Raw genomic sequence first — 27,973 nt, 5'->3', positions numbered from 1 at the left:
AGTTTGTGGGTACAGTGGAATAGGAACATTCCATTATCTGGACACTTAATTCTATTCTAAATTTTTTTGAGTTTATTTATTTTGAGAGAGAGAGAGCACAAGCGGAAGAACAGAGAGAAGGAGAGACAGAATCCCAAGCAGGGTCTGCACCATTAGCACAGAGCTGAGGCGGGGCTTGAACTCACAAACCGCAAGATCATGACCTGAGCTGAACTCAAGAGTCCGACGCTCAACTGACAGAGACACCCAGGTGCCCCTGGATACTTAATTCTATTATTGTGGAGATATTCTCTATTTTGCCAGCTTCATCATAATTAGACATCATCAAGTAACAGCCTCAGCTCCCCTTGTCATCAGCTCTCTTTGACTCAGTAGGTTGGCATTTATACTTCCGAACCTAAATATGAGAATTTGTAAGTGCTGGGGCACCTGGGTGGCTCATTCGGTTAAGGGTCCAACTCTTGATTTCAACTCAGGTCATGATCTCACAGTCGTGAGATCGAGCCCCACGTTGGGCTCTGCACTGACAGCACAGAGCCTGCTTAGGTTTCTCTCTCTCCCCCTCTGCACCCCCACCTGCTCATGCTCTTTCTCTCTCTCAAAATAAGTAAACTTTAAAAAAATGTGTAAGTGCCATATTTCCAATTTCAGCCCAGTTTTTCCTCATCAGACTGTATTTATATGTGTCCTTTCAATGTCTTCAGGCATACAGGAAGCACCATGGCGAGTTAAAGGGAGTGAAAGAAAGCAGGTATAACTAGAACAAAAATAAGGATGGGGAGCAGGATTACTAGGGGCATGGGAGAGGCTAAAGAGATAGGTAAGGGCCAGTCCCCACAGCTGGTAAGTCATTATAAGAGAAATGGGAAATCACTACCCATTATCGTTATTATTACACATTACCATTACAGAGTGATGACAGAAGAATCGTGTGTAATAATCATTGCCTAGTAAGGTAAGGACAGGAAACGTACTCGGGGTTAGTGATGTGTAGAGGTCACATTAGTGAGCGTGAAGCACTGAGGCAAGAGAGGCTCAACAACTTGGTCCATGAAGTGGATGGGATCAAGAGATACTCAGCAGCTAAAATAGACAGGAGTTGGTGATGCCTTAGATCTGGAGTTTGGGGAGCAGGAAGTGTCAAGGATGATTTCTAGGTTTCTGAGTTTCAATAACTGATGAGTGGAAGTTAACACAAGATAGGGAACACTCAGACATAGCGAACAGAGGGTGATGAGTTCAGTTTGGGTTATGTTGAGACATCTAAATGATTGTCAAGTAGGGCAATTGGAAATACTGGTCTGGAGCTTAGAGGAGAGAGCTAAGCTAGAGATTTGAACCTCCTGCCTGTTTGGGTGGTTATTAGTGCAGGGGGTGAGGATGAGACTGCCTGGGTCCAGCATTTGGAAGGAAAACACGGCTCAGGGCAGTGCTGTGGAGTTAATGGGCATGTAGTGGAGGATGAGCTTGCAAAAGGAACAGAAGGTATGGATAGGGAGGTAAAAAGAAAATGCTGTGTGTTTCCTCAGAAAACGGAGGGAAAAGAGATTCTGGTGCCCACTGATGCTGTAGAGAAGTCAAGTAAAGCAAGGACAGAAAATGTCCTTTGGGTTAGTGATAAGGGAGGTCACCAATCACCTTAGAGCTGGATCACTGAGGCAATGAGGGTGGAAACTAGGAAGGACTGAGGAGTAGAGACACAGTATGGAGACATCGATCAGGTTTTTATTTTGCTCTGAAGGGGAGGTCAGGGTCACTGAAGGATGAGTGGGGAAATTGGTAGGGGAAATCCAATTGAGAAAGTTGCTGAATATACATGAGAAGAGTGATCGTCAGTTTTCTAAGTTACAAGAGAGAATCCAAAGCATAGGTGACAGGATGGACCATACTCTCTTCATCAGTCAGCACTTACTTAATTGAGCAGCTATTATATCCCAGACTCTGACAGGTGCCAGGGATATCTGCAGTCCCTGGCCGTGTGGAGCTTATACTTGAGTGGCAAGAGACTAGCAATAAGTGTGTAAATAAATTAGATAATTTATCTGGTGTTAGCTGCTATATGAAACATTATACAAGGAATGACTAGGGGAGAAAGGTGCTCAGTGCCAGAAATCATATTTTTAAATTGTGGTAAAATACACACAACATAAAATTTACCATCTTAACCATTTTTTAATGTTTATTTTTGAGAGAGACAGAGTCTGAGTGGGGGAGGGGCAGAGACAGAGGGAGACTCAGAATCTGAAGCAGCCTCCAGGCTCTGAACTGTCAGCACAGAGCCCCATGTGGGGCTGGAACCCACAAACCGCGAGATCGTGACCTGAGCCCAAGTCGGATGTTTAACTGACTGAGCCACCCGGGTGCCCCTACCATCTTAACCATTTTCAAGTGTACAGTTCAGCAGTGTTAAGTATATTCACATCTTTGTGCAACCATACTCCATAACTTTTTCATCTGGCAAAACTGAACTCTAGCCATTAAACAACTCCCCTTTTTCATTCTCCCCCAAGCCTCTGGCAACTTCTATTTTCTGTATCTAGGAATATGACTACTTTAGATACCAGATATAAATGACATCATAACACTCGTCCTGTTTTTGTGACTGACTTAATCTCACTGAGCATAATGTCCTCTTTGAAAACAAGAATAATTTTTTAGCATAGGTACCCTAGTGATACTTTAAGTATTTAAACATTCTTTTTTTTTTTTTTTTTAATCTGAAACTCAAGTTTATCTGGTCATCTGTATTTTATCTGGCTATCCAAAAGTGAAAAGACAGGGTTGGTCAACAGGAGTTACAGTCTTTTTAAACTCTGAGACCTTTCTCCAGTGCTAAGTCTCTAAGTAACAGAGGCCTAAGGAAGGGAGAGGGGAGAAGGTTCAAAGCAAACAAACAAGATGCTAGCAAAAGCAGAGAGAAAAGGTTAATGTGATCAGGACAAAGTGGCACTTCATTAGAGGAGGGCTATAATTGCCTTCTAAGAAGTCAGCGTGCAGGGTCAGAACACAAAGGCCTCAGATGCAGTCATGGGTTCTGGCTTCTGCTATCACTGAGAGTCCTTAGACAAGTTACTTTGTATGAGGCTGTTTTCCTGTTTGTTAACTAGGAAAACATTGACCTCCTAGGATTGTAGTGCCGTTAGATAAGATAATGTTAAAAGAATCTAGTGTCAAGCCAATATGACCTATTGCTCTTCTGCCCCATACTTTTGCTGCTAAAGCTTCTGCACAGTGAAGGAAAAAATCAGCAAAACTAAAAGGCAACCGATGGAATGGGAGAAGATATTTGCAAATGACATATCAGATAAAGGGTTAGTATCCAAAATCTATGGAGAACTTATCAAACTCAACACCCAAATAACAAATAATCCAGTGAAGAAATGGACAAAAGGCATGAATAGGCACTTTTCCAAAGAAGAAATCCAGATGGCCAACCAACCCATGAAAAAATGCTCAACATCACTCATCATCAGGGAAATACAAATCAAAACCACGAGATACCACCTCACACCTGTCAGAATGGCTAACATTAACAACTCAGGCAACAGCAGATGTTGGCAAAGATGCAGAGAAAGAGGATCTCTTTTGCACTGTTGGTGGGAATGCAAGCTGGTGCAGCCACTCTGGAAAACAGTATGGAGGTTCCTCAAAAAATTAAAAATAGAACTACCGTATGACCCAGCAATTGGGATGAATGGATAAAGAAGATGTGGTACATATATACAATGGAGTATTACTCGGCAATCAAACAGAATGAAATCTTGCCATTTGCAACCATATGGATGGAACTGGAGGGTATTATGCTAAGCGAAATTAGTCAGAGAAAGACAAATATCATATGACTTCACTCATATGAGGACTTTAAGAGACCAAACAGATGAACATATGGGAAGGGAAACAAAAATAATATAAAAACAGGGAGGGGGACAAAACATAAGACACTTAAATACAGAGAATAAACAGGGTTGCTGGAGGGGTTGTGGGAGGGGGGAATGTGCTAAATAGGTAAGCGGCTTAAGGAATCTACTCCTGAAACCATTATTGCACCACATGCTAACTAACTAGGATGTAAATTATAAAAAATAAGTAAATTACAGAAAAAAATTAAAAATCCCTTGGAAGCGAGGAAAAAAAAAGGGTCAGAGTAAGCCACAACAGCTTTAAAAAGCCTGCTGGTGGCTGAAAATGCCCTTGGCCCTCACCTCTCCTGCAAGACTTGCAGGATCCTAATTAGACTCTTTGCTCCCTAAAATTCTTCCCAGTCTATGGGCCAAATTTCTAACATTTTGGACTTCACTTTGTTGCTTAAGGTTTTGAACCTTGTGGAAAATCAAACCGCATCAGAAAATGTGGCTCTACTACCAGTCCCTTGGTGTTGGGCTGGGAACAGGTTTGGTTCTGGCAGTTGAGCGACTTCGCGGAGCAAGATCCTCACTCTTCTGAAAAGCTCCAGGCGCAGCTGGGTGGCCGGGACGCCAGACGGGAAGGGAAGCCGTTCACCCGCCCGCCCAGACCGAGCGGCCCCGCCCCTCCCCGGCGGCCCCGCTCCGCCCCTTCTCGGCATCCCCCCCCCCCCCCCCTTTCCTGGCTCTCCCGGCCGCCGCCGGAAGCATGGGCGCGGGCTGGGAGCTGGGGGCTGCGGCGGGGCGCTCGCTGCTGCTGTGCGCCGCGCTGCTGGTCGCGGGCTGCGCGCTGGGCCTGCGCCTGGGCCGCGGGCGGGCGGCGGCGGACCGCGGCGTGCTCGCCTGGCTGTGCTATGACGCCCTGGTGCACTTCGCCCTGGTAAGTGCGGACGCCGCCGCTCTCGGGACCCTCCCCTCCCCGGTAGCGGGAGTTTCCGGTAGAGGACCGGGAGACCCTTTGGCGGCCCCAAGCCCTGGGGCGGGAAGTCTGCGGAGACCCCGAAGGTGCTTGGAGGCCGCGATGCTGCACCACCTCTCGGTTCCCTAGTCCGTAGAAAGCGCATCTTCCCAGGGGGCGCAGCCGTTCTTCTACCAAATTAAAAACAAGCGAACAAAAAATCTCTGAAAATTATTTCTGTACTGTTATGTTAGTTTGATTGTAAGCAGCCCAAAGGCCTTGGCTTTCTTGACTTGTAACCTGCACATTTGAACTGAAACTAATGGAGAGCGAGAGAGTTTTTGAATGCTCCAAAGAGAGCAAGGAGAGACGAGGAGGCGCACTGCGCAAAGTCCGCAAGCCTGTACCAAAACAAAAAAGCCCGGTGTCCTAAAAGTAATCACCATGTTTTGGGTAATGACTGTATGCCAGGCACAGCGCTGTGTTTAATATTTCTGATCTTTACAATACCCTGTAACTTATTTATTGACCCTATTTTACAGAGGAGAAAGCAAGCCCTGGGAAGTTAGGTGACTTCACCGTGCCACCCACCTTGAGTTCTGACTTGAGTCTGGCTCCAGAGCTTGCACCCTTGGTATCAAACCGGGCTTTGAGAATCGTGTCCCTCAAAATTCAAACCACTTTATAAATAGCGAGGAGGTTAGTATTTAAGGGAATTCTATTGAAATGCCCCCTTCCACTATGCACACACTTTTAAGTTTTGTTGTTTTTTTTTTTTAATTTTTTTTTTAACGTTTATTTATTTTTGAGACAGAGAGAGACAGAGCATGAACGGGGGAGGGTCAGAGAGAGAGGGAGACACAGAATCTGAAACAGGCTCCAGGCTCTGAGCCGTCAGCACAGAGCCTGATGCGGGGCCTGAACTCACCGACCGTGAGATCATGACCTGAGCCGAAGTCGGACGCTTAACCGACTGAGCCACCCAGGCGCCCCTAAGTTTTTTTTTTTTTAATAACTATGCCAAAATAGCTTTTTTGCAAATTTGACCTTGCTTAAATCTAGGTAGACCTGTGGTTGATGTGAAACCAGAGTCTATAGTATTAAGAAAGGAGAAAGCAAGATCTTTCATAATTATTTAGGTTTCTAAATGTTTATCAATTGGATATGTGCACATACCAGATGTTACTGGAATGCGAAATTCTTTCTTTCCTAACAGTTTACAAGTGGAAATAAGAGACAGCGAATAGTTCCTTCAACTCTTTTGTTTATGGAATTGACTTTTTAAGCTCTCGTTGGACACAGGGTCTCCCAAAGAACAGGGGCAGCAAAACAGGTGGCTAGGCCCGCTTAAAGAAAATGTATTATAACATATTTTAGACGTACAAAAATGTATAATAATACTAAGACATATACCCATATGTCCATCACCTAGTTTAATAAAATCAAGTCTGCCTTTCAAGCGCAGCCTTTTACAGGTAACACCAGGTACATCTCCATTTGTGGCAACTTGAGGTATATGACCCGATGCATGGAGTCGTTGCTCTGGTTTCCTCCCACCCTCTGTCCTGAAGGAAATGTCCCTCCCACAGCTCTTATTATACCTGTCCCAACTGCAGAAGAGTCCACTGTATGAATGCACCGTACCTTAGTTTTTTAAAAAGTGCACATTTTTCCCCCCATATTAGAATGACCAATGACATAAAACCACTGTGGGCTATTTTATTGATATTTTATGTCTGTGAAATTGGGATGTATCTTTTTTTTTTTTTTAATGTTTATTTATTTTTGAGGGAGAGACAGAGTGAGTAGGGGAGGAGCAGAGAAAGAGGGAGACACAGAATCGGAAGCAGGCTCCCGGCTCTGAGCTGTCAGCATAGAGCCCGACTCAGGGCTCAAACTCAGGGACCGTGAGATCATGACCTGAGCTGAAGTCGGACGCTTAACCAACTGAGCCACCCAGGTGCCCCAAAATTGGGATGTATCTTATAATTCATGATGAAATACGATAATTGAACCAGCTCATATTAATGGGTATGTTTCTGTTTTGCCGTTTACACACAGTTCTTTGACTAGCATCTGTGTATACTTACCTTAGGGATCGGTGAGGGGGGCACTTGGATTAAGGTTGAGGCCTGCAAGAAAGACACATGCCCGTATTCTCTTTGGTAGGGAGTTTGCTGCACGAATACCGAGAAATGTGGCAGAGGCTAGGATTGGAAAATAGAGCCTCACGGAGAACTGAAACTACAACTCACTTATTCACACTGGAACCTGAGCTGCCTCTTCTTACCCCTTTAACTTTCTCAGAGGGGAGGAAATGTTTGGATTTGTTGGACACCATCAAATGCAGAGCTCCCGGTTCAACAGTGTTTCAAGCTAAGCGTTCCCAGAGGGCACTTCAGCTCCCCGATGTCCAACTGGACTGTGGTCACCAGGGGCTGCCGCACTGGTCTTCAGTTGGTTATGGCCAGGCTGATTTCCCACCAGTGCACCTAGAAGGGGCCATGGCAGCATACATAAAGAAATCGGTGGGGGCGCCTGGGTGGCGCAGTCGGTTAAGCGTCTGACTTCAGCCAGGTCACGATCTCACGGTCCGTGAGTTCGAGCCCCGCGTCAGGCTCTGGGCTGATGGCTCGGAGCCTGGAGCCTGTCTCCGATTCTGTGTCTCCCTCTCTCTCTCTGCCCCTCCCCCGTTCATGCTCTGTCTCTCTCTGTCCCAAAAAAATAAATAAAAACGTTGAAAAAAAAAAAAAAAAAAAGAAATCGGTGGTCTGGCTCACTGTTTCTCAGAGTTGACCGTGGGCGTGTTGTGCACTGGTGCCTCCTGGTTTTTCCCCCTCATCTGCAATCTAAGTATAGCATTCTAGGCATGGCCAGGGCGCGGAGGAAGGATATGTATGCCTGTGTTTTGGGAAACACATCCTGATTGACTAGAACACAGGGTCTACCTGGAAAAGAAGTAAATTATCCTGATTGATTCCCCTACGTGCCACAGGGCAACACAGTGAGGAGGGCCCGTTGGTACCTGCCCATGCAATGGGTGCATTACCGGTGAGGAACTGCACACTTAGGCTCCCATCTCATATGGAGTTGCTGGTGACCTGCTCCTACTTCTCTGCGGAGAGTGTTTATCTTTACTCAGAATGTAAACAGATCTCTGGGGAGGAAAGGCAGGGTCTTTATCTTTACCACCCTGGAACATCTTGGGAGGGAGAGGTCTCTCCAGGCTTTACTACCTTGGAGTGTCTCCTTATGTAAATATTCTTAAATTGGTGTAAATGCCTGTGCTCAGGGACCTCAGTCAGTGCAGGAATACGAGATATACATGGAGAATGCTCTCCCAGCGCAGTGCATGCTGGATTGCAAAGGATAGTTGAGGGGCAAGAAGATCAGCTAAAAACAATTGCAGTATTTTAGGAGATGAAAGAGGGCTGAGCTAAGGTGTTATTGGAAGTTAAGATGGGGAGGAGAGAGAAATACGAGAGACCTTCCAGGGGAGAATGTTATAGGTCACAGTGACCGCTTATACATCAGGGAAGGAGATGATGTTGGAGTTTAGAATCTGGCTAACACGGATAATGTTGACAAGGTTAACGAAGACAGGAAGATCAGATATTAGAACTATGAATCTGGGGTTCTGGTGTGTAGTTGAGGAGAAATGGTCAGAAGGCAGTTGAAAACCCAAGACAAGCTGGTGAGATGGATTCAGGGCAGAATGGAGAGAGTTGGACCTTTTTACTGCGTTGGAGGAGACAGCAGGAAGCTCTGGGAGTGAGTGATTTCTGAGGAGAGAATAGAAAGGTGCAAACGCTGAGGAATGAGAGCAGAATCTTCAAGTGTCTAAAAATGTATATATATTGAACGAGTAGGAAGGGGAGACAGTGGACCGGACCAGTGGACCAGACCAAGAACCAGGGTAGTGCTGGGCCCTGGGACCCAAGGGAAGGAATTTCAACATCACTGTTAATTGTTGTAGCACCATTTAAAAAAAAAATGGTGAGGGCTGAGCCAGAGCCTCTGGGTCCAGTGATTAAGAAGCTATTGGTAGGGGGCACCTGGGTGGCTCAGTCGGTTAAGGGACTGACTCTCGGTTTCAGCATGATCTCATGGTTCTTGAGTTCGGGCCCCGCATTGGGCTCTGTGCTGTTAACGCAGAGCCTGCTTGGGATCCTCTCTCTCCCTCTCTCTCTCTGCCCTTCCCCAGCTCTCTCTCTCTCTCTCTCTCTCTCTCTCTCTCTCTCTCTCAATGAATAAACTTGAAGAAGAAGAAACCATTTGTAGGGGCATCTGGCTGGCTCAGTTGGTGGAGCCTTTGACTTTTTGATTTTAGGTCATGAGTTCAAGCCCTGCATTGGGTGTAAAGTTTACTTAAAAAAAAAAGTCATTGGTAAAAGTAGTATTGTTTGAGAAGCTAAAGACAAGGGCTTAGCAGGTGGGGTAGCAAAGACATGGAGGCAGCCTATGAAGACCTCCAAGAGATTTGGTGGGAGGAAGAGGTGGGGGGTGTAAGCAGGGAGCTCAACAGACATCGAGGGACCAGGCAGGAATCTTGGGTTCTGTCTGAGAGGGGAAGGTCTGGGAGCATCTGTGAGCAAGACCATGGTCGAAGGAAGAGTGAAGGGGCAGAGAAGTGGGCTGTGTAGCACATGCTGTCTGGTGCGGTGCCTGCCTGCGTGAATTAACGCACAGCAGAGCTGAACCTGCCTCAGTCTACCACATGTCCTCGCAACAAACCCGTCTGACTAGTTCCTCCCACACTTCTGTCACTGAGAGCCTGACCGAGGCTTGTCCATCAGGGTGAGGGGCAGTTGTCACTGAAAACACGGGCTTCAGTTGTCTCCATTCATTCCACCTTAACCCCCATGAATCGTTCTTTAACAAGTCCTGAGTCCCAGTGGCTGCTCAAGTCCCTATTAATTTGTGTATTTTGGACATTACCCTTTTCCATTTAGCATCACCATCTGTTCCCACCTTCCACCACAATGACTTCAGCCTCCGACTCTTGGGATTCTAAAAATTTCTTCCTGCTCCTACTTGCTTTATCATTAGGTCTCAAGTTGCCTTTTAGCTCACAGTCTGTTACTGTCTCTGTTTTCCTTTTCCTCTTCGTTGGTTTTGCTCTAAGATAGATACCCTCTCTGGTGAATGCATTTATAGCCTCCGTGCCGTTTGGCAGATCTGGTGAGTCACGGTTGGCCTTGCTGAATATTAGTGGTAAAGCTTTGTGGTGGTTAATTTTCTGTGTCAACCTGGCTGAGCCGTGGCATGGCCAGTTATTCGCCCACGTGTTATCCTGAATGTTCTGCGAGGGTGTTTTGGATAAGATGAACATTTATGGGGCGCCTGGCTGGCTCAGTCCGTAGAGCACGTGACTCTTGATTTCAGGGTCGCGAGTTCAAGCCCTATGTTGGGTGTGGAGCCTACTTTAAAATAAATACATTAATTAAATTAAATGACATTTAAATTGGTAGACTGAGCAAGGCAGATTGCCCTCCCTAAATGTGAGTGGACCCCATCCACTCAGCTGAATACAACAAAAAGGCTGACCTTCCGTAGAAAGAGCTAGAATGCCTCCTGGCTGACTGCCTTCGCACCGGTGCATTGGCCTTTTCCTCCTTCAGTCTCAAACTGACACAGTGGCTTTTCCTGGCTCTCAAGCCTGTGTGTAGCCTTTGGACTAAAGCTACATTGTCAGTTCTCCTGGGTCTCAGGCCTCCGGCCTCAGACTAAAACTACATCATCAGCTTTCCTGGGTCTCCAGCTTTCACTCACCCTGTGGGTTATGGCACTTGTCAGCCTTCATAATCCTATAAACCACTTCCTCAGACTCAGCCTCTTCGTGTGTGTGTGTCTGTGTGTATGCCCATCCACTGTTCTGTGTCTTGGGAGAACCCTAACACAAGCTTAGAAATGATGCCAAGTTGCAAGTCCAAAGAACAGCACCCATAGTGACCTGCTGGCCTTTTTCAGGGTGTGGGTGCACGGCCCTTGCAGTTCTGCAGACCAGAACTCAGTTTGTTTTCTAACGTCATTGCATAAGACGTGCCACCTAGCAATAGGGACAGATGTCTGTGTAGCCACAGCTCAGAATGAAATCCTATTCTGGTGCTCCTCAAGTCCACAAGATTGGAGTCCACCTGGGTGCCCGGTGCTGTGCTGGACACAGAGAGAACGGATGGCCTGTGCCCTCTCAGAACTTCGAGAGCAGCAGAGAATTTTTCCCTAGGTGTTTCATACGGAGAATAACAGTTATTGATGTCACTCTCAGCATAACCCATGTGAGAAATTTCTTTTGCAGGTAGTGCTGGGAGAAGCTTAGTTTCTCCTTAAAAAATTGGTCTATTGCTTTCTCACAGCGAGAACAATGTTAATGTTTTTCCCCTTTCACTTGGCTGCTCGGAAGCTCAGAACCTCATTAAACTCTATAATAACAAAAGAAGGTCTACATATATATCTTCTTACTGGCCTCCTGATCTGGATTCTCAATTTGTTTTTTGTATTTTTTATGACTGATATTCAAAAACTTTTAAGTACATTTTACCATTTAATTGAATGTCTTTTTGTAATTGACCTAAAATATAAGATGAAATGTATAAATACTTCAAAAAATTTTAATGCAGCTAAAATTGATTCCCTTTGAAATGGAAGAGATGTTCTAGGGAAATACCATGTTGATTTTTTTTTTTTCCTTTTGTAACATGAAACACAGTTTGTAAGTATTTGGTCTTCCTCTATCCCCAGTACCTGGCATGGTGCCTGGTTTGTACCAGCCGTTCTGGAGAATTTGTTAATATTCAATGAATGGAAGAATGATTCTATCATTTTAATTTATAGTAGTTATCAGTCACATGCTAAGCCTCAAATAGCTCAAATATCTAAAAGGTTAGAATGTTTTTTCTGCGTCAGTCTTTTTAAAACAAAATTGGCGTAAATCGTTTTTTAAATTATTGTATTTTATTTTTATAAGGAGAGAGAGAGAGTGCACACAAGAGTGATGAGAGAGAGAGGGAGGGAGAGAGAGAGAGAGGGAGAGAGAAAGAATTCCAAACAGGCCCCACGCCTAGCACGGAGCCCAACTCAGAGCTCAGTCCCACAAACCATGAGATTCATGACCTGAGCTGAAGTCAAGAGTCAGATACTTAATCAACTGAGCCACCTGGCGCCCGTTTTTTATAAATTTATTATTTTATTTTATTTTATTTTATTTTATTTATTTTATTTTATTTTATTTTATTTTATTTTATTTTATTTTATTTTATTTTATTTTATTTTTAGAGAGAGAACGAGAGTGGTAGAGGGAACATTAGTTTAAATTGTGTATTCCCAGGATCGTTGCAAAACATATAACATTTACATATCCAAAAGGAAGAAGGTAAAACTAGCCAGAGATTATTACGGTTAGTATTCTTAAGAATAGTCTTCCAGAATTTATATGAAAATATATATCCAGATAAATGTTTTTCAGAGTTCTTTTTTATAAAAATGGGGTCATACTAATCATTCTCTGTTGCTTTTTTCACTTAACTGTGTTCAGTGACCATCCATATCACTATCTCTTGAACTGCCTCATAATTTTAAATAACTCCAGAGGACTATATTGTATTTTATTATAATCTATTTAACCAATCCTTAATTGTGGGACTTAAGGCTCTTTTCAGTTGCCGGCAATTATATCGAAGGCACTCTGTGCATTTTCCTGAACTTGTATAATTGTTTACCCAGGATAAATCCTGAAAGTAGGGTTGATGGGCCTAAAGGAAAAGAGTTTTTAAAAACTCCAGAAAGATAGTGACCATTTATATTCCCATCAGCAACTTTCTCACACCTGGGCCAGTGCTAGGTGTCATTATTGAATCAGATACCTCTTTTGCCCTGGCTCAAGTCAGTTCTTGGTCTCATTTCACCCTTGACAAAATGTTCTGTCCAGCCACCACCATGGCAGCCAACTCTAACTTTGACTTCATTCGCCTCCCGGAGCAGGCAGCACCTGCTCTCGCCTCCTGCCCCAGGTCCCTTGGACGCAGCTGAGGTGTGAGATCCTTGAGACCCACTCACCTTCTACACACCTGCCATGGAATGAACCTTCGGCAGTGACATTTAGGAGCCCCGGGATCAATTCTTCTTCCTCCCTTCCCCAGAGAAGGACTCCCTAGAGAAGCAGTAGTTCATACAGTCTCTGGAAAAATTCAAGATTGAGACCGCTAGCCTGTTACTGAGTGCTGCTACTAAGTTACTAAGCTTAATAATGCTGCCTCAGACCTGGTTTGTCCTTCTCTTTTTCATTTCCCACCCCCCCCCCCACCTGCTTCCACCTTCCAGTCTCCCTGGGAGAACAATTCCCATAAAAGTAGTGGAACACAGTATAATGCTTTCCAGGGGACCAAAGCCAAGATATCCCTTCTCTCTTTTTTTTAAGTAATCTCTTCACCCTATGTGGGGCTCAAACTCACGGCCCCATGATCAAGAGTTATGTGCTCTACTGACTAAGCCAGCCAGGTGCCCTGATATCCTTTTTCTTAACAGTTGTGTACCCTTCCTTAGCATGGATAATTGAACCGACTGTGCAACCTCAGGTTATGTCTAATTGCTTTTGCCACTAAAACCAGCCAAAAATCTATAATAAATTCCTAGAGCAGGTATCTTTACTTCTGTAGGATGTTTAATAGAACTGAAAACAATCAAAATAAATTGAATTGGCTAGCTCGCATCTTGTCCAGCAGTTGGAAATTCAACCTCAGTTAGTAGGGGTTTTCCTTTTTTTGTAGGGTCTCGTGAGATCCCAGGAGACTTACGTGATTCCCAGAAGAAAAGGAGTGTGTAACCTTTGCTCCATCGTGATCACAGCTGATACCCTCACTGACGGAGCCCCATGCTTTCTAGAAGGCCAGCAAGCCTGCTGTTCTGTGCCAGGCTTAAAATAAGAATTTGAGGCTTAGATCCGTAGAGTCCACCTCCTAATAGCCTGTTTTTCTGTAGGGCTCATCTTTCCTTATTGATCTGAAAGGGATGTCACATGATAGCACAGATGATGTCACTCACATTTCCTTATGCACGCTCTTCTGTTTGGCCGAGAAGGTGTCTCAGCTGCATTTGTTGACTAATCCATCCTTTTCCCACGTATTATGCATAGATAAATTGGGAGATTTTTAAAATGTGGTTACGGAGGCGACTGGGTGGCTCAGTTGGTTAAGCATCCGACTCTTGATTTCTGCTTAGATCATGATCCTAGGGTCATGGATCAAGCCCACACTCCATGCTGAGTGTGGAGCCTGCTTAAGATTCTCTCTCTCTCTCTCTCTCTCTCTCTCTCTCTCTCTCTCTCTCCCCCTCCCTCCCTCCCTCTCTCTGCCCCTCTCTGTCTCTCTCTATCTCTCTCTCTCTCAGATAAAAAAAAATAATAAGAAAAATAAAAAATAAAATTTGGTTGTTTTATGAATATTTTAGTTTCTGTTCTGTCTATAGAGTTTCTATTACTTTAGCCTTATCCTGAATTTTATTTCTTTTTTTTTTTTTTAAGTTTACTTATTTATAATCTTTATACCCAATGCGGGGCTCAAATTCACTACCCTGAGATCAGGAGTCCCATGCCCTACCAACTGCACTAACCAGGCACCCCAAAGGATAATCTCTTTTTTCCCTTTTTTTTATTGAAAAAAAAAAAAAGTTTTAGTGTTTTTCTTTATTTTTGAGAGAGAGAGAGACTGAGCGTGAGCAGGGGAGGAGCAGAGAGAGAGAGGGAGACACAGAATCCAAAGCAGGCTCCAGGCTCCAAGCTGTCAGCACAGAGCCATTAGCACAGAGCCCGATGCAGGGCTCAAACTCAGAAACCGCGAGATCATGACCTGAGCCAAAGTCGGACACTTAACTGACTGAGCCACCCAAGCATCCCTTCTTATTTTTTTAAGTAGGCTTCATGCCCAATATGGGGCTCGAACTCGTGACCCCAAGATCAGGAGGCATACTCTGCCGACTGAGCCAGCCAGGTGCCTTCCTTATAGTGAACTTTAGTATCCATCTGACAAAGCAAACTTCTTACCACTCATTTTTAAACACTTTAAAATGAATTCTTCCACATGAATTTCAGATGAATTTGCCAGGTTCTGAAACTTGGTATTTTGGTTTGGGATTTTCTTTTTTTTTCTTCAATATATGAAATTTATTGTCAAATTGGTTTCTATACAACACCCAGTGCTCATCCCAAAAGGTGCCCTCCTCAATACCCATCACCCACCCTCCCCTTCCTCCCACCCCCCATCAACCCTCAGTTTGTTCTCAGTTTTTAAGAGTCTCTTATGCTTTGGCTCTCTCCCTCTCTAACCTCTTTTTTTTTTCCTTCCCCTCCCCCATGGGTTTCTGTTAAGTTTCTCAGGATCCACATAAGAGTGAAACCATATGGTATCTGTCTTTCTCTGTATGACTTATTTCACTTAGCATCACACTCTCCAGTTCCATCCACGTTGCTACAAAGGGCCATATTTCATTCTTTCTCATTGCCACGTAGTACTCCATTGTGTATATAAACCACAACTTCTTTATCCATTCATCAGTTGATGGACATTTAGGCTCTTTCCATACTTTGGCTATTGTTGAAAGTGCTGCTATAAACATTGGGGTGCAAGAGCCCCTATGCATCAGCACTCCTGTATCCCTTGGGTAAATTCCTAGCAGTGCTATTGCTGGGTCATAGGGTAGGTCTATTTTTAATTTTTTGAGGAACCTCCACACTGTTTTCCAGAGTGGCTGCACCAATTTGCATTCGGTTTGGGATTTTCTTAAATCCATACATTAATTTGAGATTAAGTGATGTCTTTACAATAATGAGTCTCCTCTAAGAACTAAGTGGATCTCAATTTATTTAAATCTTTTGTTATAGTCTCTTAACATTCTTTTTTTTTAAATTTTATTTTAGAGAGAGCACGATCAGGGGAGGGACAGAGAGAGAGAGGGAGGGAGAATCCCAAGCAGACTCCATGCTCTCTGAGGAGCCCCACATGGGTCTTGATCTCATGATCCTGGGATCATGACCTGAGCCGAATCAAGAGTCAGATGCTCAACCAACTGAGGCACCCCATCTTAAAATTTGCTTCTAGGGGTTTCTGGGTACCTCATTCAGTTAAGCGTCTGACTTCAGTTCAGGTCATGATCTCATGGTTTGTAAGACTGAGCCCCGCATTGGGCTCTCCACTAACGGTGTGTAGCCTGCTTGGGATCCTCTCCCTCTCCCTCTCTCTGTGTCCATCCCCCACTTGCTCTCTCTCAAATAAACTTAAAAAAATTACTTCTAAGTATTCTTAGAGTTGTATTGCTACCATGAGATATTTTTCCTTTGTATTTTAACTGATGATTGCTATAAGTGAAAACTATTGAGTTATATCTATATATAGTAACCAGCCACTTTTCTAAATTCTTGTTCTCCCCATTCCAGCTTTATTGAGTGATAATTTGCACACAATAAAACCCACCCATTAGGAATACAGTTTGATGAGTTTAGTGAGTGTGCAGAGCTATGTGAGCACCATTACAGTCACCATATAGAACATTTCTGTCACTTTTTACGGAGGTTTCTCCCATCTCTTTGCAGATGTTCCCCGCCCCGACCTCTGGCACCTGGAAACACTGATCTGCTTTCTTGGCATTAATGTTTTACTCTTTCTAGAATTTCCTATAAATGAAATCATACAATAGGTAGTCTTTTATTTAGCTTAAGCTACTGAATATTGTCCCACTACATGGATATATCCCAATTTATGTATCTATTTACCAGTTAATGAAAAATGGTGCTGTTTCTAGTTTTAAATTTTTTTAAGTTTACTTATTTATTTTGAGAGAGAGAGAGAGAGAACATGAACCGAGGAAGGGCAGAGACAGAGGGGGAGAGCAAGAATCCCAAGGAGGCTCTGCACCATCAATGCAAAGCCACCATCAACGCAGAGCCCACTGTGGGGCTCAAACTCACAAACCGCGAGATCATGACCTGAGCTGAAACCAAGAGTTGGATGCTTAACCAGTGAGCCACCCAGGCGCCCCTAGGCGCTGTTTCCAGTTTTAGACTTTTATAAATAATGCTGCTATGAGTGTCTGTGTACAAGTCTTTGTGTGGGCATGTGTTTTCATTTCTCCTGGGTAAATGCCTGGGAGTGTGATTCTTTAACCAGAGTAGCAACTGCCAAACATTTTCCAAAGGGCTCTACGATGTCCATTCCCACCAGCAATGTTTCATTGTTCTAACTGGTCCACATCCTCACCAGCACTTGGTGTCTTAGTCTGCTGCAGCTGTTGCAACAAAAATATCATAGACTGGTGGCTTACAGAACAGACGTTTATTTCTCATGTTTGAGACGCTTGAAAGTTCAAGATCATGCTGCTACCATGGTCGGGTTCTGGTGAGACACTTCTTGGCTTGCGGATGGCTGCCTGTTGCTGAGTCCTGACATGGCTCAGACAGAACCTTTGTCTCTCTTCCTCTTCTTATGAGGGTGCTAATCCCATCATGGGGGCTCTACCCTCATGACCTCATTTAAACTCCATCATCTCTACAGGCCCCACCCCTAAATACCATCACACTGGGGGTTAGGGCTTCAGCAGATATATTTGAGGAGACACATTTGGTACATAACACTTGGTATTGTTTTAATATAGAGAGATCCCATGTGCACTTTATCCAGTTTCTCTAATGATAACACCTTGCAAAATTACAGTATCACAATGAGGATATTGACAGGGACACAATCGGAAGGAAGAACAAGGAGCACATGCTCAGACATTTATGGAATTACAAATGTCAGCAACCCCCAAGCTCATCGCCCCCAGGTTCTCCTATGATTGGTCCAGCAATCAGTGTCTCCCCTTCACTCGTACCCTGTGTTTGAGCGGCCGCTGCCATCACGGCAGCCCTGATCCCGCGGGGCTGAGGAAACTCCATGCCCCAAACCCAACCTGCTGGCAATGGCCAAGACCCAAGAGAATTGCCTTACACCTCACAGTCTATCTTGAGGAAGCTTAGTGATAGTAGCCAAGGGCTCCAACAAGGAGGTGGCATCAAAGGTTTGATAGCCCCATACGCTCCCGCACTGGAAGAGCTGTGGCCGTTTAAATGCTTTGCACAGCCTAGCTGAGTGGGTGGGCACCTTCTCAAAAGAGGGAGCCAGAGGCAGGATGCACATGACTCTCCTTCCCGATGCAGAGAGCTGCTCTGGAGCTGTAGGCACCTCTCTACATTCTCACTGGGCCACCCCCTCACCCGGCCACCTTTTGTCCCCCATGGTGGGGTGACCAACAGTCCCCGTTTCCCAGGGACTGAAGGTGTTCCTGAGATGGGGGGGGGGTCACCCTACCTGCTGTCTCTTTCACTTTTGACCTCCAAGCCTTTCCTGTGTCTCCTTGTCTTCCTGTTCTAGCTTTTGTCCTGCCTTCTCCCTCCAGAAAATCTGACTCCAGAAAGTCTTCTGTCATCTACCCAAAACTGCCAAGGGTAAAGAAATAGTGATTTGAAGATATCTAACAGCATTGTTTATATTTAAACTGAGGCAGAACAGCTTTTTTTTTTTTTAATAATACAAAAAGAAGGGAATTAGAAGAAAGAAGAAAGCTGGTTTATCCCAAGTCTTGGGATGATTAGTTTCTTGTGGGAAAAGGGCTTTTTACATATTCTGGGTATGTGCGCGCAAACACACACACACGCACACGCACACGCACACACACCCCTCTGAGAGAAACCCCTGAGGCAGATTTCATCACTATTTTCTGGTTATCATTATATTCAGTATTGCCCCAACTCTTTGTGAGCTCTTTATCACGATGGACCACAGGCTATTTCTGGAGGGGTGTCAGGGAGTTACTGCCTCTCTTGCAGAAGCTGTGAGTCCCTTGGGGACAAAGGCTATTACTTTCCCACCTTTGCATCTTCAAAGATGCACTGCCTGGCTGCATAGTTCATTTGCAAAACTGATTTCATCCCAAAGACCTCAAGATGTTTTATGACCATCAGCTCCATTAGCCAAATGAAAAGCAAGTTGGCTAGAGTGATGCTTTCCACTGGAGAATTTGTTTCTGCCCTTCCAAAATCACGGCCCCAAATCACAACCACTTTGTGGAAGAGATTCAGAGAAGCTTTTGTGTTATTCGAGATTTTACTTGCATGGTATACCTCTTAGTGAAGCTCTTTGGGGCAAGAACCTCTGCATTTATTTACTCAAGCTAGTTCAAGTGATGGATGGGCACACAGGGAAACTCATGGAAATGCAGCAGAAACTGAGATGTAGCTGGGCCACTGGAGGTTGGTTCTGATTCACAGGCAGCTCTGCGTTAAGGTAACTTAACTGCCTCATGGCTCCCCTCTAGGTTTGCTTCTCTTTCTGTTACTTGCTGGCTTTCTCGCCCTTTATTCTTTTTGTGTGTCCCCATAGCATCTACTCATATGCATGTATTTTTGGTTGAAGTGTGTCCTCCCCTCAACAGAACATGTTGGAGTCCTAACCCTCAGTACATCAGAATGTGGCCCTACTTAGAGATGAGGTCTTTACACAGGTAGTTAAATGAGGCCATTAAGGGTGGGCCTTCATCCAGTATGACTGGTGTCCTTTCAAAAAAGGAAATTGAGGGGCACCTGGGTGGCTCAGTCAGCTGAGTGTCAGACCTTTGATTTTGGCTCCAGTCATGATCTCACGGTTCATGGGTTCGAGCCCCACATCAGGCTCTGCTCTGACACCTTGGGGCCTGTTTGGGATTCTCTTCTGCACCTCCCCCTCTCTTGCACGTGTGCACTTGCATTCTCTCTCTCAAAATAAATAAATAAACTTAAAAAAAAGAAACAAAAAGGGGAAATCAGGACCCAGAGACACAAACATGTTGCATGTAAAGATGAAGGCAAAGATCAGGGTGATGCTTCTACAAGCCACAGAACACCAAGGATTGCAGGCAAACCCATAGCATCTTGGAGAAGTTCTGGAATACGCTCTCCCTCAAAACCCTCAGAGTGAACTAGCCGTGCTGACACATTGATCCTGCACATCCGGCTTCCAGAACTGTGAGATGGTAAGTATTGCTCTAAGCCGCGCAGCTTGTGGTACTTTATTATAGCAGCCCTAGCAAATACTACAGCTTCCTTACTTGTCCATGCTTCCTTGTAACTTGAGTTTATTCATAATGTCAAGGTGTTGTCTGCCTCTCATGACCTCTCCTACATACTTGCCTTCAGAATCAGTTTGGATTCACTCCCCTGTTTGTCAGTTTCTGTTTCAGAGAGTTAAGAATGTCACTGGCCCAGCCTGTCCCTGTTTGAATGTGGCTTTTTGGATAGGCCGCTTCGTAGGCCAGCAGCCAGCTTGAGTTGTCTGTTCTGGAGTCCTGTTATCCCTCCTTGTCCTCTGGCTCAGTCACCTCTAGCCAAAGCAGTTCCTGTCGCTGTGTAAACCACAATTTCCCACGGCTGTCCCCTCTCTGGGGACTGGGGGGTAGCCTGGGCATGGCGTGCATCATGATGAACACATCTAAAGAAATGCCCAATACCATGTGTGGAGAACAAGACAGCCACCTCGGTCTAGGAAGGGGCTCAAGGGGCCAATAAGTCCCATATCCCCTTTGAAATAGGTATTTTACCAATAACCCAGACAGATATAGGTTGAAAACTTTCAGCCAATACCAGCTTTCCAGAATTAAATAGCTCTGGTGATAAGAAAATTCTTCCTTATGGTGAGGTGAAATTAGTCTCCTTAGGACTTCTCTTCATTGGTCCTAGTTCTGCCCTATGCAACCCAAAAGGAAGTAGAATCCCCTGTCTACACTGCAGCGCCCCCTAGTGTCAGTGCATTCCACCATTTCTCCTGACCTGGTTTCCTGGCGCTTTTCTGTCCTCATTACTCAACACTGTTCCAGAGGGATCTGACTGTTTGTTACTCAGGAAGCCTGGGTCCAGGAGGGAAGGTAGAAAGATTATGGGTTTAGAGGTCTAACAGATGCACTCTTGAATGCTGGCTCTGCCATTTACCAGCTGTGAAATTCTGAACAGTACCTTTTCCCTACCACAAATCCTTTCTGTAAGGAGGAAGGGGAAGAAGGAAAGAAATTTTCTTTCTGTGTTTCCTTATTGTCTTCATGTGTTTGGGCCGCTATGACAAAATACCACCGATTGAGTGGCTTATAAGCAAAAATTTATTTTTCTCAGTTCAGGAAGCTGGCAGTCTGAGATCAGGCTGCTGTCATGGCAGGTGAGGTCCCTCTCCCTGGTGTCTGGATGGTGCCTTCTTGCTGTGTCCTCTTGGTGGAAAGGCTAGGGATCTCACTGGAGCCTCTTTCATAGAGTCATTAATCGCATTCAGGAAGGCTCTACCCTCATGACCTGAGCAGCTCCCAAAGGCCCCACCTTCTAATATCATCATCTTTGGGAATTAGAATTTCAACACATGCATTTGGGTGGGACACATTCACACCCTAGCATTTACCTATAAAGTATGGAAATATTTTCTTCAAAGCATTGCCATGAGGATTAAATAGAGCTTTGTAATGGGGCAGTATTTCTCAAACTTGAATGTACATAGGAATCACCCCAGGGATCTTTTCACAGTGCAGATTCTGATTCCATAAATCTAGGTCTGAAATTCTGCATTTCTAACAAGCTCTTGGGAGATGCCCAAGTTGGGATTCACGAGCCACATTTGAATTGCAAGGATGTAGGACACTTGGCATGATGCCTGGCACTTAGCAGAGTTCAGCAAAGGTTGATTCCGTCTTCTTCTGTCCTTTTCGTGACCCCTCTCGCCATACTCTGTCCTAGGATTAACTTTTAATTTTCATCCTGTCCCTGTGTAATAAAGTAACAATGCACTTGTCCAATTGAGATAAGCCTTGGAAAGTTTCCTTTCAAATCCTTAATCTGAGGAATAACTGTGTTGGCAGGGAAGGGCATATTCTTAAAAGATGTTTTCAAGTTCTAAATGAAACACTAAGCTGCCGCGATGTGGGCACAATAGAACTTTCGCGGGTTCTGAAAAGACCAGCGCTGTCCTCCATTAATACCAGGCGGCAGTGCGTCTGCACCGGCAGGTTCCATCAAACAGAAGTCATCATGTCATTAAGGGGACGACAGCTGGGCAGCATAGATTTATGAAGTCACCAAAGCCTTGTCATCCAGGTCCATAGGAGGCTGAGCAGCTGATCCTTCCAGAAACAATGATGGGTGCTGTTGCCGTGACATGGAAAAATCAAGTCTGATTAGGCTGAGATTTTGTGAATCTGAATAGGAAATGCTAATAAATTTTGACAGGATTTACATAGTGATTCTATTCTGTTCCACTTTAGTCTCCCACCCTTAATAATGAATGTTGTTCTGTTTTCTCTGGCTCTTCATTCAAACAAGCTAAAAACAAAAAGCTTGCAAATACATTAGAATACGAATTTAGCCTTTACAAATACTAGTACAAATTACAAAAAAAAAGAAATTTGGATTCTTTTTCTTTCTTATTTCTTTTTTTTTTAATGTTTATTTTGGGGAGAGAGAGAGAGCAAGCGCACTAGTGGGGGAAGGGCAGAGAGAGAGGGGGACAGAAGATCTGAAGTGGGCTCTGTGTTGACAGCAGCAAGCCCGATGTAGGACTCGAACTCCCGAACCAACCGTGAGATCATGACCTAAGTCAAAGTCAGAGGCGCAACTAACTAAGCCACCCGGTGCCCCTCTTTTTTTTTTTAATTTTTTTATTTCTGTGAAGCCCTTTTTTCCCCCACTAAATTTTCTCTTAAAGGTTGAAATAGTAAATTGAGTATTTTCTCTAAAGTGGTCGTTGAATTAGAGAGAGCAGTAACTTGCAGAGCCCAAACTTTTTTTGTTTTTATCTGAGCTTTGACTTGTAGTAGTTGTCTGAAAGCCTACAAAATACTGTGGTTATAATCACATGTCTGTAACACCTTAGATGAAAATTGACACTGGCTGTGGTTACTTTTATTTGCCATGATACGTCTTAGCTTTTAAGTTGATGTTGTTAGCAGCACAATTAGATATATGGTTCCAATCATGTTTTAGAGCATCTAATAGGAACTTTTGTATGTTTTGAAACCAGAAATCCTGATCCGCAGAACTTGAACATTTAAATAAACAAACATTGTGGAATTTTCCTCATCACTATAGTTTCACTATAGTTGAAATTTTCAATTGTATGGTTGGAATTTTCACTATAGTTGAAAAATTAATAGCAGGAAGAAGATATTTTCAACATTTATTGCTTTATGATAACCTACACATGGAAAGGCTCCTGAACACTGCCATGAAACTCAGCAACGGTGTCTCAGGGGAATGAGATTGGGGGTCAGGAGGGAAAGAGTTGTCCCTTTCACTTTATACCTTTTTATTTAGTTCTTTTTTTTAAACTTTCATTATGTATCCCTTTAATAATGTTTTTTAGTAATTAAAATAGTAAAGGTGCACCACCAGAAGAAATGTCATAGAATTAGCATGTGATCCAGTAAGCCCACTTTTACATAAATATCCAAAGAAATCGAAACCAGGGACTTAGATACGTGCACATAGCAGTATTATTCACCGTAGCCAAAAGGTGGAAGCAGCCTAAATGTCCATCAGCAGATGAGCAGACCAACAAAATGTGGTGTATGCATACAATGGAATATTATTCAGCCTTAAAAAGACATGCAATTCTGGTACATGTCACAACACAGGGAATCTTGTGGACATTATGCCAAGTGAAATAAGGCAGTCACAAAAAGATAAAAATTGGGTGATTGCACTTATATGAGGTACTTAGAGAAAAAGTAGAGTGAAGGTTGCCAGGGGCCAGGGATAGGGGGAGAATGAGGAGTTATTCAGAGTTTTACAGAGTTACACAGAGTTTCAGTTTGGGAAGACTCAGTTATGGAGGGAGATAAATGGTGATGGTTGCACAAGAATGTGAATGTACTCAACACCACTGAATTGTATACTTAAAATGGTTAAAATGGTAAATTTTATGTCTATTTAACTACAGTAAAAAAAATTTTTTTGTTTGTTTTATTTACACTCTTTTTAGGGGAAAGAAAGCCAGGCCTGGGTACTCAAGACAGAGGAGCTGTGCATGCTCAGGCCTGGAGGAGTAAAAACCAGCCTGAGGCCTTCTGAGAACACACGTATAAGTGCCCTCAGCCCTGGCAAGGGAGCCCAAGGGGCGGGCCGGGGGCTCATCACTGTTTGGCTACAGTGCTGGGCAGGGCAGAGTCTGGACCCACCAGGCCTCACCACGGCCTGCCCTTCGTACCCCTGGGCTGCCATCCCTATCCTTCCTTCCACCTCTAAGCCTGCCTGCCAAGGCACAGCTCTAGGACTACCTCCTCCTGGAAGTCTTCCCTGATTGTCCCAACCATAGGCCCCCTCATCTTTTTCCAGTCTATATTGAATTAGAAGTTGGTGTTACTCTGCTAGATAAGCTCTCTGAGGCCAGGGCCCAGGCTAGTCTAAATTTAAAAAAAAAAAAAAAAAAATAAATAAATAAATAAATAAATAAATAAATTTTAAAAAGTCCTGGCAATTGATTAAAAAATGTTATTCGGTTAGTAATGTTATTCTTTCTTCCATGTCTCTTGTTCTACCTGTCTGATTTTTTTAATTAAATTTTTTTTGGCGGGGGGAGGTAATTGTAGATTCACATGTGATTATAAGAAATAATACAGAGAAAGCCCATGTACACTTGGCTTAGCTTTCCCCAGTGGTAACATTTTTCAGAACTATAGTGTAGGGGTACCTGGGTGGCTCAGTCGGTTAAGCATCTGCCTCTTGATTTCGGCTCAGGTCATGATCTTGAGGTTCGTGAGATTGAGCCCTGCATCCAGCTCTGCACTGACAGTGAAGAGCCTGCTTGGGATTCTCTCTCTCCCCCTCCCCCCACTCCCTCTCTTTCAAAATAAATACACTTTAAAAAATGTTAAAAAAAAAAAAAACCCGATAACATGTATAATATCGGTCATTGACGTTGGTGCAGTCCACTCATTCAGATTTCCCTGGGTCCACTGGCACATGTGTGTGTATTAAGTTCTGTATCATTTTATCAACTGGTTAGTTTCAAGTGTCCACCACAACAGGATATCAAGCAGTTGCAACACCACAAGGATACCTAGTGTTTTCCTTTTGTATCAACTATCAACTCCCCCCACCTCCTCCAGCCACTAACCCCTGGCAACCACTAATATGTCCTCCATTTTTAAAATTTATCATTCCAAAAAGCGTCATATAAATGGAGTGAGAGGGGCACCTGGGTGGCTCAGTCGGTTAAGCGTCCGATTCTTGGTTTCAGCTCAGGTCATGATCTCACAATTTGTGAGTCTGAGGCCGCATCAGGCTCTGCCCTGGCAGTGCTGAGCTTGCTTGGGGTTCTCTGTCTCCCTCTCTCTCTCTCTCTGCCCTTCCCCCACTCTCACTGTCTCTGTCTCAAAATAAATAAATTTTTAATGAATGAATGAATGAATGAATGAATGAATGAATGAATGAATGGAATCAGAGAGTATATAGTCTTTTGGAGTTGGCTTTCTTCGCTCAGCAAATCCCCTGGAGATCCATCCACGTTGTTGAGTGTATCAATAGTTGATTCCTTGTTACTGCTTGGGAGTGCTCCAGTATGAATGGACTGAGGTTTGTGTAACATTCACCTGTTGAAGGACATCCAGCGTTAAGCTATTACAGATAAAGCTGCTGTGGACATTTGTGTGCTTGTTTTTGTGTGAACATAAGTTTTTGTTTTTCTGGGATAAGTGCTTAAGAAAGTTGTTGGGTCCAATAGTGACTGCGTACTTCATTTTAGAAGAAACTTTCAGACTCTGGTTTTCCAGAATGATATCATTTTCATCCCACCAGAAATGTGATCCACATCCTTGTCAGTATTTGGTGTGGTCACTATTTTTTATTTTGCCATCCTGATAGGTGTATAGTACCAACTCGTTGTGTTTTTTTTTTTTTTTAAACGTTTGTTTATTTTTGAGACAGAGACAGAGCATGAACAGGGGAGGGGCAGAGAGAGAGGGAGACACAGAACCCGAAACAGGCTCCAGGCTCTGACCTGTCAGCACAGAGCCCGATGTGGGGCTCGAACTCACGGACCGTGAGATCATGACCTGAGCCGGAGTCGGACGCCCAACCGACCAAGCCACCCAGGCGCCCCACGTTGTGGTTTTAATTGGCATTTCCCTGTCCGCTAATGATGTGGAACATCTTTTCATGTGTTTGCTGTCTGTATATCCTCTTTGGGGAAATGTGTCTTCATTTCTTTTGCCCATTTTCTAAATGGATTGTTTGGGTGGTAGTGGTGGTTTAACTGTTACTCCCCTCTTCTTATTCTTTTAGTAAACATTTGTCAGCATGTACATCTATCAGGCATTTGGGATGCAGAGATAAAAGACAAAGACTTTTCCCTAAAGGAACTGACGGTTTTGAGGAAGAGATAAGCAAGCAGGTTTCTATGGAGGAGAGGCACCCACTTCCCACCAAGAGAATCAGGGAAGCCTTGCTGCCTGGAAGAGGCAGCATCCAATCAGCATGTGGAGGCATGAATATATTTTTTAAAAAAATTTTTTTTTTTTTTACATTTATTTATTTTTGAGAAACAGAGTGAGACAAAGCGTGAGCAGGGGAGGGGCAGAGAGCGGACACACAGAATCTGAAGCAGGCTCCAGGCTCTGAGCAAGCGGTCAGCACAGAGCCTGATGCGGGGCTCGAACCCACAGACTGTGAGATCATGACCTGAGCCGAAGTCGGACGCTCAACCGACTGAGCCACCCAGGTGCCCCATGAATATATTTTTTATACTTTACATATATTACAGCTGACCCTTGAAGTCATGAGTTGTACTGCACAGGTCCACTTACATGTGGGTTGTTTTGATAAATACGGTACAATACTGTAAGTGTTTTTTCCTTATGGTTGTCTTAATAATTAATTTTCTCTGGCTCACTTTATTGTCAAAATATAGTGTATAATACATATGGCATGCAAAATATGTGTTAATCAATTGTTTATGTTATCAGTAGGGCTTCCAGTCATCAGTAGGCTGTTGGTAGTTAAGTTTTTGGAGAGTTAAAAATTATATATGGATTTTTGACTGCACAGGGATTGGTGCCCCTAACCTGTGTTGTTAAACAGTCAGCTGCATACTGCCATTACATTTGAGACATTAATATAGTAAGAAATATAGAGTGCCTTCTAAAAGCCCCTCAAGGTATCTTTCTAAGTAATTCGTTATATGAACTTGTCATTAATTCAAGATTAGCAAACACTGGACACAAAATATCATCCTGGGTTCTTAAAGATTCTAAGATAAGACAACATCCCAGACCCTAAAGATGTCTGATCCAATGAGGACGGGAGATCCATAACCAGCAGACAGTTGACTATAGAAGCACAAACTTAGGAACACAGGAGATTGAGAAATTCGTCGCTAAGAGGTTTGGGAAGATTTCTTGGAGAGGAAGGATTTGAGCTGGCATTTGAAAAAGTAATAGAACTTAAACAGGTAGATATAAAAGGGAGAAATTTTGTTAAACACTCATAGGTCCCTGCTTGTTATAGATTGCCAGATCCCCATTTTGTTCTTACTCACAGAGTTGCTTCTGAGGAAAGGTCCTGGACCTAATGCCAGAGTCTGTGTTTTACTAATGCTCCAGTTAAAGAGATTGTGACTGGAAGTCATGTCTAGTTTTAGGATGAGATCCACAATCTAATTTTAGGAGGTCCTTTATCTTACAGATAGATGGACTGAGCCCTATAGAGGGTCAAATTCAGCCCAGACTTATTGCTCCCACTGGCCAGACCAGTGGCTGTATTTTATCTAGAAAGTCCCCAGGCCAAGCCAGGGAAGTGGTGTGGATTTCCTGCTATGTTTCTGCTAAAAAAAAAAAAAAAAAAAAAAAAAAAAAAAAAAAAAAAAAAAAAATTGATTGGTGAAAATAAAGTGTTTCAAAGTGGATGGGGAGTACTTCTTATTTTTAAATATTGCTGTTTATCTCCTATGTAATTTTTTAAAATCTCCTTTAAAGAATATAATGTTTACATATACTCTGAGGTAAACCCCATTTACCAAGTAAGTAACGTAACAAAACAAACCAACTTTAAAGCTTGTTTGGCAGGGATTAGCATGGGTAAGAAAATGGAAGATATTAATGAGATGGGGAGAAAATCAGATTTCTTCTCTCAGTCAGAGAAAAGAAAGGC

At 43.7% G+C, this 27,973-nt stretch overlaps 2 protein-coding genes across 2 annotated transcripts in view; one reads left to right on the top strand and one right to left on the bottom strand.

Moving 5' to 3' along the window:
• The window catches only part of LOC112861341 (ARF like GTPase 11), a 72,345-nt gene that overhangs the window by 4,218 nt on the left and 40,154 nt on the right, over positions 1-27,973 (bottom strand). The gene's annotated exons all lie outside the window — the stretch shown is intronic.
• Positions 4,572-27,973, top strand: part of EBPL (EBP like) — a 38,777-nt gene continuing 15,375 nt past the window's right edge. The window contains exon 1 of the mRNA XM_025924164.2: positions 4,572-4,782. Coding sequence (XP_025779949.1) covers positions 4,612-4,782 — 171 coding nt within the window. The 5' untranslated portion in view covers positions 4,572-4,611. The remainder of the gene's footprint in view (positions 4,783-27,973) is intronic.

The sequence above is a fragment of the Puma concolor genome, chromosome A1 (assembly GCF_028749965.1).
Source record: "Puma concolor isolate L17-30 chromosome A1, mPumCon1.1.hap2, whole genome shotgun sequence".
NCBI lineage: Eukaryota > Metazoa > Chordata > Mammalia > Carnivora > Felidae > Puma > Puma concolor.
Note: the sequence above shows the minus strand (reverse complement) of the source record. Positions and strands in the feature narration are given on the sequence as shown.